Below are 12,007 nucleotides of genomic sequence, written 5' to 3' on the forward strand. Positions count from 1 at the left end.
AGTATGTCTGAGATAATTCTCCGGAAACCTCAAAAGTAATGTATTCTCCGGGAACGAGAGGATTTGGTGAAATTTTTACGAGTGGGTTTATAAGGGATCCGCTTGATTTGCAGAAAGTAGTAATGGCATTGACAATCGAAACCAATAAAGTAAATGCATAAATCATAGTCCTTTTCATGATTTTCTTTTTGCGAGTAATAGACAACTTGGCAAATATCTCGTTGTAGTAAATCATTGTCTTTTTATATAAAAAAATATTCCCACCTTTTGAAGCGAAATGAGAAACGCTTTCGCAAATCCATATGACAACCTAACTAGTTTAGGACAGGGCATGACGAACCTAGCGTCACCTCTAAAAAATGGTCAATTTCTTAGAATTAAGGTTAGGACTAGAGTTAGGATTAGGGTAAGGGGATTAGGGTTAGTAATTTGTTACGTAAGTGTTGCTGTTCTTCAATTTTATAATTATTCTGTGAACAGGAACTTTTTTTATAAAAAAACTCTAATTGTCGCCGGCAAAATGAATCCGGCTACAGGGCATATTTACCGTTGTAACACCACAAATTTTTATAATTAAAATTTCACCCCACGTGACCGGTGCATTTAAAGGGAATAAATAAGGGATGTGAAAAAAATAATTTTGGAGAAAAAATATATATATAGGTCACGTGGGGATGAAAAAATTGGTGGTGTTACTGGGGAAAGTGGGGAACATTTGATAATCACATGATTTTTTGGTACACATTGATGTCAAAAAAAATCGCATTTGTTTTATTGGTCGTAATGAAGTAGGGAAAGAATCCAAGGAATCTAAGACTATCTATTGTTTCTATACTATCAATTTTCGTTAATATAACATTAACTCATGATATGTTATATTGCTAAATTTCGTCCTAATCGATGATATTCTGGGTACAATGTAATACTTGACCGGTGTGTACACACGAAAGATCGGCAAATCCGTATCTGAATAAATTAAAAGCCTATTCGTCAAAACAAAGCCTTAATACGAGAAAGGTACATAATCAATTCTTTAAAATTGATAGGTCTTATTATGCTAAGCCTCTGCACATTGTAATATATAATCAATATGAAACCACAAAAAGCTTCTAACCACATAATGTTTCAAAAATTGCTCATCATTTTTGCTATTGTTATTCTAATTCTCTCACCAACTTTTACCTATTCTGCAAATGATATAATAAAATATGATATATCTGGGAGCAGTTTCTATTGTCAAGATGGAACAAGCCGAAGTTGTTGCTCTCAACTAGCACATCGAGTCTCAAGTGACCATCACTCCCGATGCGCTTCAATTGTTCTAACGAACAAAAGTGGCTATAATATGGATTTAGTAGCTAAAAATCTTGAAGATGGCCGTTGGCTCACATCAGAAGATTATGTTGGTGGCAACAGCGTTAATATAAATTGCGAGCCACATTCTCTTTTAGATAATGAATCCGAGACTATTTCTAGTGTTACAGGTCGTTTTCTTGGTGGATTGACAGGCTATGTTAGTTTCAAAATAAATGACGATATGACAAATGAATTTACTATCTCCTGGAAGGTTCCTACAATTGGTTCACCTCAATACGAATTTAATTTTCTTAATGATACATCTAATCAGCATTATGACGTTAAAATGGACAATGTTTTTGAAAATACAGTCTACCAAATTACAATTAATAATAAAGATAATAAAGATAAGACATTCATTTCATCCATTATGTTCCTTGTCATTATTGTGTTAGTTATCATTGTGATTTTTGCCATTGTATCATGTTGTAACACATGTAGACAACGCTTTAGGCCAGGACCACCTGCAGGTTTTAATACACGCGTTATTCCAGGACCACCTGTAGATTTTAATACACGCGTTATTACAGTACCACCTGCAGGTTTTAATACACGTAGACAACACCCCAGGCCAGGACCACCCGCAGGTTTTAATACACGTGAACAACACATTAGGCCAGGACCTCCTGCAGAACGCTGAGTGTGCCAAGTCTGGCATTTAGATAGTCAGATTATTGTAAATCTTCCGGACAGATATATGACAAATAATATTTTATAATAATGATTAGATTTGATGCAATAGGCTAGCTCTTTAAACATAGTTCTCTACCTTAACTAGTTAAAGTTACAAAAAACATGTTGGTAAAAGTTTGATATAGAAAGGGTAAAGCATGTTAAGTAGGCAGAAGTATTTTATAATTATTAATTATTATAATTAGTGTAAAAATATTTTTACAATTGCTTGATAGAGATATAAATTAATTATCGTATATTCAGATTTATAGATTTACTGTATTTAACACGGTTCAAGTAAAATATTTATTTAATTGCCACAATTTTCAATTTAGTGCGTATTATTTTTATTTGCTTTTTTTGCACAAAATAAGATATTAAAGTATTTTGAAATTCTCTGATCTTTGTTTTCTACGCAAAAACACAAAATGAAATGATAAAAATTACAATCACGCAACCAATTTTATATCTAATCAAGTTCAGTATGTACATTAACGTATCATATATACCAGAATCAGACAACCATAACAACCCAAGCAATTGCGCAACCTAGAGCTTCCTTTCGAACCATAACTGAGAGAAAGTATGATATAGGCAAAACGGCTGGTACGTAAACTTTACCAATTTCACAGTTACTGGACAACCGTTATTTATCACACGTACAGTACATCCGTCGAAAGGACTTTATAAAACGCCAAGAACAGTATTTGATGTAGTCTTAGATAATTCTCCGGAAACCTCAAAAGTAATGTGTTCCCCAGGAACGAGAGGATTGGTGAAATTTTTACGAGTGGGTTTATAAGGGATCCGCTTGATTTGCAGAAAGTAGTAAAATCGAAACCAATAAAGTAAATGCAAAAATCATGATCCTTTTCATGATTTTTCTTTTGCGAGTAATAGACAACTTGGCAAATATCTCGTTGTAGTAAATCATTGCCTTTTTGTCCGGAGAGAAGATATATGTCTACGCATTATAAAAAATGATTGATCACGTGAGTTTATCTCTGTCCACTCACGTGATGTCATTCAATGAAATCGCAAATCTCTTTTTTTTTCGCTCTGGACTTACAACGGTTTCCGTTTCCTAGTTATAAAAAAAAATATTTCCACCTTTTGAAGCGAAATGAGAACGCTTTTGCAACTTTAGGCAACCTAACTAGTTTAGGGTAGGATAGTTTGATAATCACATGATTTTTTGGTACACTATATTGATGTCTGTAAATTTGTTTATGAAAATAGGAAAATAGGGAAGGAATCCATGGAATCTAAAACCATCTATTGTTTATATACTATCAGTTTTGCATTGCTAAATTTCGTCCTAATCGATGATATTCTGAGTACAATTAGTTTATAAACCCCTCCTTTCATTTTTACATAATACAATTTCTGGCTCTATTTATGTGAAATTATATATTGTAAATTTACTTTAATTTAGCTTTCATGAGTTTATTTTGGGATTACATAATTTCTAATGTGCAGTATAGTGAATTTCTCACTATAACGAATTTTAATCTCCAGTCCATGGGATTCACTATAGTGAGGTAATGAACCCGGCTACTATTTTTTCCGGGTGACTCTATTTTAAAGCATATGATTTCATGGTTGATCGGCTTCAGTATTAAAGCGATAATCCATTTAGTCATAACAAATTTCTAATACACATGAACGATCGGCAAATTCGTATCTGTATAAATTAAAAGCTATTCGTCAAGACAAAGTCTTAATACGAGAAAGGCATATAATCAATTCCTTTTACAGAATTAATAGATATTATGCTACATTATGATATATACTGTAATCTAATATGAAATCACAAAAAGCTTCTCACAATGGTTCAAAACCCACTCATCATTTTTGCTATTGTTATTCTAGTTGTTCTAGTTCTCTCGCCAACTTTTACCTATTCTGAAGATAATAGCTCTTTCTCTTGTCAAGATGGAACAAGCCAAAGTTGTTGCTCTCAACTAGCGCACCGAGTCTCAAGTGAACATAATTCCCGATGCGCTTCAATTGTTCTAACGAATGAAAGTGGCTATAATATGGATTCTACAAATAAAAATCTTGAAGATGGCCGTTGGCTCACATCAACAGATTATTTTGGTGCCAACAGCGTTAATATAACCTGCGAGCCACGTTCTCTTCTAGATAATGAATCCGAGACTATTTCTAGTGTTACAAGTCATGTTTTCGGTGGGTTGAAAGGCTATTTTAGTTTCAAAATAAATGACAGTATGACAAGTGAATTTACTATCTCCTGGAAAGTTCCTACAATTGGTCCACCTCAATACGAATTTAATTTTCTTAATGATTTATCTAATCAGTATTATATCGTTAATAACAACAAAACCTTTGAAGATACAGTCTACCAAATTACAATTAATAAAATTAATAAAATTAATGAAAATAAGACACCCATTTCATTAATTATTGTCATTGTGCTCCTTGGCATTGGGTTAGTTGTCATTGGAATTTTTTTCATTGCATCACGTTTTAACAGAGGACCACTTACACTCGTTATTGCATGTTTTAATACATGTAAACAACACTCCAGGCCAGGACCACCTGTAGTTGTTAACACACGTGAACGATCTGCCATTTATATAGTCGAACCGTGTAAATCTTCCGGACAGATATAATATTTTATAGTAATTATTAGATTTGGTGCTCTTTAAACATACAGTAGCTCTCTACCTTAACTAGTTAAAGTTAAAAAAAACATGTTGGTAAAAGTTATGATATAGAAAGGGTAGAGCATGTTAAGTAGGCAGTAATCATTAATTATTAATTAGTGTAAAAATATTTTTTACAATTGCTTTATAGCAGAAATCAGAAATATAAAATTAATTATATATTCAGATTTATGGATTTACTGTATTTGACATGATTCAAGTAAACTATTTATTTAATTTTCACAATTTGCAATTTAGTGCATTTCTTAATATTATTCATATTATTTTTATTTGCTTTTTTCTGCACAAAAATAAGTTATTTAAATATTTTTGTTCTTTTATTAGTATTAAGATATTTAAAAATTCCTCTGACCTTGTTTTTTATGCAAAACACAAATGAAATGATAGAAATTACTACATATATATTGTTAGCAAGAATCTCTTCCATTATACTTATAATAATTTAAAAACAATAATTCTTATTGGAGTGCAAAAATAATGATATCTTCTTGAATTTTATTAATCCATCTATTTATTTTAGATGTGATTCATAAGAAATAAACTAGTTTCATTAAAAGACATGGATTCTTATAAGAAATATTTGAAAAAGTAAATTGGAAAACTTTAGCATTAAAAAGTATAATGCTTTTAAAAGATAAAATTAAAGTAATATATAGATACGATATATTAATTTCTTGTTTGAGAAATTTTAGTCATGTAATTTGCAAACTTTTCCAATAAAATAGAACTAATTAGAAGAAAATCAGGTGAATTTTATATGGAATGTATATTTTTAGTCAAGTTTAAATAAACAACTTATCATATATAATGTTATTTCTAATAGTCATTTGAATAATTTAACAGAGTGCCTGCCTTTTTAAAGTAAAAAATTGATTAGAAGAAAAATACATTAGCATATAAACATCATATCTGCTAAAATTAAAAAAAAAATTAAAAAAATAAATCAAGTTTCACAAATCCAGATTGTAATATAATATGATTATATGATGTATAATTAACAAAAAAAAAGTTCAAATAATTATAATAAATAAAAAATGTCTCTTATAATTTCTTTCTTTATACTTTCTCATCAACTTTTCCATCATTTTTCAAGCTTAACAAACTAAAAATTTTTGCAAGTAAATGCAATAATATTTTTACATTAAATACTTCTGTAAGCTGTAGCTTTCTTTATTATTTGAAAAATTATCTTTTAAAAAAAGCTGCTAATAGAAAACAGTTTAAAAATTCATAATTATATTAAAGAATTATTTTTAAGGTTAATTTGATTTGTAAAAAGAAAATTTAGGTAATTAATATGAGTTGATTATTTATATATATAAATTTATTTATTTTTAAAGATGATGGTGATTTACAATTTACAAGAATTAAATAGATGTTGTGGATTACATGTATAGTATATTAAATTAATTATGTAAAATTGATTATGATATGCTAAATTAAAGAATCAAAAGATATTTTAGTAGCATCCTTTAAATTGAATCAAATTTTAATTCAGCTTATTTAATCTATTGATATAATCTAAATCTGGAGTTTTTTTTTATTATTATTATACTTCACTTTCTTCAAGAAAATGTTGTTTTTAGTAAAATTTTATTTATATTTGTTTGAAAAGAGTCAGATTTATTTCAGTGTTATATGGTAGGAAGTAAAGCTCCGAACAGTTCCGGTTTGAACCGGGAACCGATCCGGAACCGGCAAAAAATTCGGTTCGGTTCTCGGTTCAGTTTTGGACTTGGAACCGTCCGGTTCGGTTCGGTTCTATCCAAAATTAAGAAAAAATGCGAAAAAACGAATATACGACTATCCAGTGATCGTACAAGGACGAGCCATAGCTCGTTGGAATCCTCTCATCGAGACGCGTCGAATGGTGGTAAAATGATGTCACTAGCATCGATAGATCGTTTTCTAATGCGAATTGTTTAAGAAACACACACCATGGGCTATCTCACGATCTATCGATGCTAGAAACTTGATTATACCACCATTCGACTCATCTCAGTGAGACGAATCCAATGAGCTAAAATTCGTCTTTGTGTGATCAATAGATGGCGTTTAATCGCTTGTATCGGAATTTTAATTTTTGATGTTCGAAAATTTAAAAAAAATGCGAAAAAACGAATACACGACCATCCAGTGATTGCAAAAAGACGAATTATAGCTCATTAGATTCGTCTCGTTGAGATGCGTCGAATGGTGGTAAATTCATGTCTCTAGCATAAATGGATCGTTTTCTAATACAAATTTTTTAAGAAACACTCACCATGTTCTATCTCGTGATGTATCGATGCTAGAGACTTGATTTTACCACCATTCGACGCGTCTCGATGAGAGGATTCCAACGAGCTATGGCTCGTCCTTGTACGATCACTGGATGGTCGTGTATTCATTTTTTCGCATTTTTCTTAATTTCGGATAGAACCGAACTGAACCAGACGGTTCCGGTTCGGTTCCATTTCGGTTTTCGGTTCTACCCGAACCACAAAAAAACCGAACCGAACCGACCCGTTCAGAGCTTTAGTAGGAAGATTGTTAATTTTACTACAAAAAGAAACTGGAAGGTGAAGGAAAGAATATTTCGGGAAGTAATGAAAAGAAGGATTGGAAGCAGTCTAATTTAAAGATATCACTTATAATGTTTTTATTACATCTTTATTTAATTTCAATATAAGTAAAGTTATAAGGTGGAATATTAAGATCTAATTTTTTCTCAATTTGTTTAAGTTTGACTTCATGATTATTTAAATGCAAAACTAAAATAATAATAAGTTTAACAATTTGGAAATCAAGATAAACTCTTTCTGGTAGATCTCACGTCCAAAAATTTTCTAAAAAATAATTTTGCAAAAAAGTGACTTTGTCACTGAATCACATAAGAAAAATACATTTTTGCTTGCAAAAATAGAATGTTCAGCTTTTAGCCTACAATATTTAGAAAAACCCTAGGGTTTTTTGAGGAAATATTGGTTTATTTCTTTTGTTTTACTGGCTGTAGTAATAGTATTAGACTAGCTATGTCGTAGGTGCTTTTTCGCTGCACAGAAGGGCTTGGTTCACTAATACGGACGAGTAAACTGAAGTATATACTAGAAATATACTTATTAACAATAGTTAATAACAACTTTCACAGCTTTTGATATATAAGTTTTTCAATTTTCTTTTATTTTTAGTGCTGAATTCGCTTAAAATGATTGACATGAAAAAGAGATTATTCATCAATATTACACATCTAGGGGTTGAGAAACCCAAACAGATAACTGGCACAAATGTGTTGTACAATACTTATAAAGGCACGTCATACGCCTTATTAGACTTTAACTCTTTAAAGAAAGATAACACGCAGTTACAAGTGTTCACGAATAATAAGAGAATTATAAAAAGATATAAATCTCCATATGAAATTAGGACTCCAAATAATACTAATATAACTCACAAATGATCGGCATGCATTTACTATTAACTTCTATGCAACTTTTTTTTCATAGTAACATTACGCAAATCCAAATCTTAGTTCAAAAAAAATTTTTGTTACTAATATAATGCATTTCACATTTTTTCTATTAAAATATTAATAAAATCATGCAAAACTCAACATTTTATATTAAAATAGTGCGTTTCACACTTTTTTCTATTAAAATATTAATAAAATCATGCGAAACTCACTATTTATTTATTAAAATGGTTTGTTTTGCACTTTTTTCTATTAAAGTATTAATAAAATGGTGCGAAACTCACTATTTATTCGTAAAAATAATGCATTTCGTACTTTGTCTATTAAAATATTAATAAAATGGTGCAAAACTCACCATTTATTTGTTAAAATGGTGTGTTTTGCACTTTTTTCTATTAAAATATTAATAAAATGGTATAAAACTCACTATTTATTTGTTAAAATAGTGTGTTTCGCACTTTTTTCTATTAAAGTATTAATAAAATGGTGCGAAACTCACCATTTTTTGTTAAAATGGTGTGTTTCACACTTTTTTCTATTAAAATGTTAATAAAATGGTGCAAAATTCACTATTTTTTGCTAAAGTAGTGCATTTTGCACTTTTTTCTATTAAAAAATATTAAATAATGTGAAATGCATTACTTTTTGTTACTTTATATAATTAATTACTAGAATCCACAATATTGCAAATTTCAGAAATATATTACAGATCCATCCTTAATGGTGTTGCGCAACTTAATTTTTATCAATATTATACAATTGATCAACATATAATGCAATATATCTATAAATTCTATGTAAACGTGATATGTGAGTTATCCCAAAATTGACCGATTTACGCAAACTCAATTTATGGGTTTAAAAAGTAACTTTATATAAATTCTACACAAACCCGTTTGTGAGTTATATCAATATTATTCAGGGTCCTATGAAATCAGTAGTGATAGGAAAAATGCGAATGTTAAATTTCGTATATCCAAATATCTAACTGCAGTAATATTGGCATTACTATTATCTAAAGGGATGAGAACTAAATACTTTAATAGAATTAGATTTCTATTGCTGAAAAAATATCAATTGATATGTAATCGGTTGTCATCTGAATCACTCAGAAATAATGAAACAACTACCTATATACGGTTTTCAGTTAGACAGACTACTTGGTATTTTAGGTTTTATGTGCCATGTAATATATGTTCGCTATACATGAAGTTGAAATTAAAGCCCAAAAGTAGAAATATTTCGACTTGGGAAGGTCAAAAGTCGAAATTAAAGTCGAAATGGTCGAAATTACATCATAGTCATATGATTTTTACAATTATAATTTAATATGAAATTTTAAACGTGAATAACTCCGTCAATATTAATGCTACAGATATGAAATACATATCATTGGAATCCTCTCAATGAGCTGAATCCAACCGTGTAAAGATCATAAAAATCGAATCACTGGATGCGGAGTTCGTTAACTTTGAATTTTAATATTATTGTTTACTATAAAATCATATGACTATGACGTAATTTCGACCATTTTGACTTTTGAAGGGGCTCAAGTTGAAATCATTTCGACCATTTTGACCATTTTGGAGGTCAAAATTAACCAATTTCAGTTTCATGTATAATGTTCGCAGTTATGTACTATAGTTCTTTCAAAAGACAGGAGAATATGTTGGAAGCATAAGAAGGAGGTAATACAAAAACCACCTAAGGTCCTATTGGATAGAGTGATTTTTAAAGAAAAATCTTACGAGTCAGTGAAACAGATTTTTTCAGTTTAGAGAGGTATTAGTTATACGAAACAACTTGCCTTTAAAGGCAGAAAATCTTATGAACAACCTAGTCCTAAATGTAAAAAAGCAGTTAATTACCGAGTGATTTATAGAGATTATAAAGAAACAGAGTTAACTATTGTGACCAAAAAAGCAGACTTATTCGCTAAACGTAGAGTTAGAGGTTTAAAAAATAATATAGAAAAATAGAAATTTCTCAATAATGGTAAAGTAATTACTAATTTCTGACCATCACATCATATTTGAAAATCCACAACTGCTATTCTGACAGAACAGTATATTAAGTCAAGTGACCTAGCACTTTTATATAGTGAAGTGAATAGTTATAGTGCATATAATGAGCTGACTGAAGATATCTTCCTCAATCATACTTTTGATGAAGATAACTTCACTATGATACAAGCATTTAAGGAAGATACATTTCCAAAAAAGAAAGTCGCAACAAAAGAATATTATGATATGATGTATCATATTTTCATTAATTGTAAGTTAACGGCCACAGAAGCTGCAGATTATAAATATAAATGCAGCAAAAATGATATAGAATATGATATGAATTTAATAGATCAATGGTATAATGAATCTTTACAATGAAGCATTAGAAAGACACAAAAAGGTTAAGCATCAATCTAAGCGTAATAAACGTAATAATCGTTATTAGTTTGTGCTTGCTTTTCAAGTGTGTTTTGTGCGATAATTATCTTTTCTTTTTTATCTTTTAGATAGAATTTAAACTATATTATACTAACCAACATTTTACCTTTTTCATTATTCTATACCTGACAGTATTTACGTGTAGCTACTAGCTAACATTAGTTAGAAAGAAAAATACAGTTTATATAAAAAAGGTCATTGGTCAAATTTTTAAGTCTTTCATGACAAGTCACCTTTAATCTCAAGGTGACAGGTCAGTTTTTTTCTTTAATTAGAAGGAGCAGTATGTTAATAATGTTTAAATTTATTTAGAATACCTTATTTTATTTTACTTTTGTAAATATATTGTATTACTTTAACATTATTATTAATAAATATGATTGCGCCTTTACAAAAAAATAAAAATAAAAATAAAAAAAATAAGTTTAACAATCTGAATATCTTTGATTGAAAAAACAAGATCACTTGTTAGAAAAAAAACTTTAGATTGGTTGGAATTAGTAATTTTATTTTCTTGAATAGAATGTTAACCAGTAACAGATATATAGAAAGTATTGGAATAACTATAAAAGTTAAATTTTCTGTAATTTGAATAAAAGTAAACATGATTCTATTAACTAACAGATATTACTGAAAAAGTTCCAGTTATTGTAAGTTTAAATTATTAATAAAGTTTCACAAATTTACCCTATGAAAAATCTTTATACTTAAAATATACTTAATTTTATTAAAATATACTTAAAATAAGTATTAATTTTAATTTGCGATATACTTATAATATACCTAAAATATGCCTAAAATACTCTTAATTAATATACTTGTTTTTTGCCCAAGTACTTAAATTACACTACCCTTCCAAAAGTATCCAGCCAAGCTCAACTTGATTTTCTCAAGATTGAATATATAAAGTATCATTTTTTTTTAAAAAAAAACAATTCCCTGGTTCTAACGATTAAAATGAATGTATTTTTATTGTGTTATGATGCTTGTACCAGATTTGGCAATAAAACAAATAATAACACCTCAATTTTGCCAACACCGATCTTTGCTTTTTTTGTTACTGTGCCATTCGGCTACTTTTAAAATGTGAAAAACTTGTGAATTGAGTGAGCGTGAGAAAATTATTAGCCTTTGGAAAGGATGAGAACTCATGAAGCTATCAGTTCGTGTCCTAAAATTTCCAAAAAGTACCGTTACAAACACGATTGTTCGATACAAAAATTTTAATACTGGATTAACAGCTAAAAGAAGAGTGAGAAAGAATTCCATCTAAAACTTACATTAATTTAATTGAGAGCATGTCACGCCGAATTGAAGCATGCATTAAAAACAATGGATGGTCAACTAAATATTAATTATTATTAATAAAATATGATCTTTATTGGTTGACCGGA

At 29.4% G+C, this 12,007-nt stretch overlaps 3 protein-coding genes across 3 annotated transcripts; all 3 read left to right on the plus strand.

Moving 5' to 3' along the window:
- Nucleotides 1-1,090: 1,090 nt before the first annotated feature.
- Nucleotides 1,091-2,294, plus strand: OCT59_003341 (uncharacterized protein; the record flags this gene model as incomplete). Its single annotated transcript, XM_025332110.2, has 1 exon — nt 1,091-2,294. The coding sequence occupies one exon, from the start codon at nt 1,091-1,093 to the stop codon at nt 1,994-1,996; it is 906 nt and encodes a 301-aa protein (XP_025177017.1). The 3' UTR covers nt 1,997-2,294.
- Nucleotides 2,295-3,857: 1,563 nt separating this feature from the next.
- Nucleotides 3,858-4,664, plus strand: OCT59_003342 (uncharacterized protein; the record flags this gene model as incomplete). Its single annotated transcript, XM_025310920.1, has 1 exon — nt 3,858-4,664. The coding sequence occupies one exon, from the start codon at nt 3,858-3,860 to the stop codon at nt 4,662-4,664; it is 807 nt and encodes a 268-aa protein (XP_025177016.1).
- A 5,497-nt stretch (nt 4,665-10,161) lies between these two features.
- Nucleotides 10,162-10,553, plus strand: OCT59_003343 (uncharacterized protein; the record flags this gene model as incomplete). Its single annotated transcript, XM_066145553.1, has 2 exons — nt 10,162-10,169; nt 10,271-10,553. The coding sequence occupies 2 exons, from the start codon at nt 10,162-10,164 to the stop codon at nt 10,551-10,553; spliced, it is 291 nt and encodes a 96-aa protein (XP_065996265.1).
- Nucleotides 10,554-12,007: the final 1,454 nt, after the last annotated feature.

Source organism: Rhizophagus irregularis, chromosome 11 (genome assembly GCF_026210795.1).
Source record: "Rhizophagus irregularis chromosome 11, complete sequence".
Taxonomy (NCBI): domain Eukaryota; kingdom Fungi; phylum Glomeromycota; class Glomeromycetes; order Glomerales; family Glomeraceae; genus Rhizophagus; species Rhizophagus irregularis.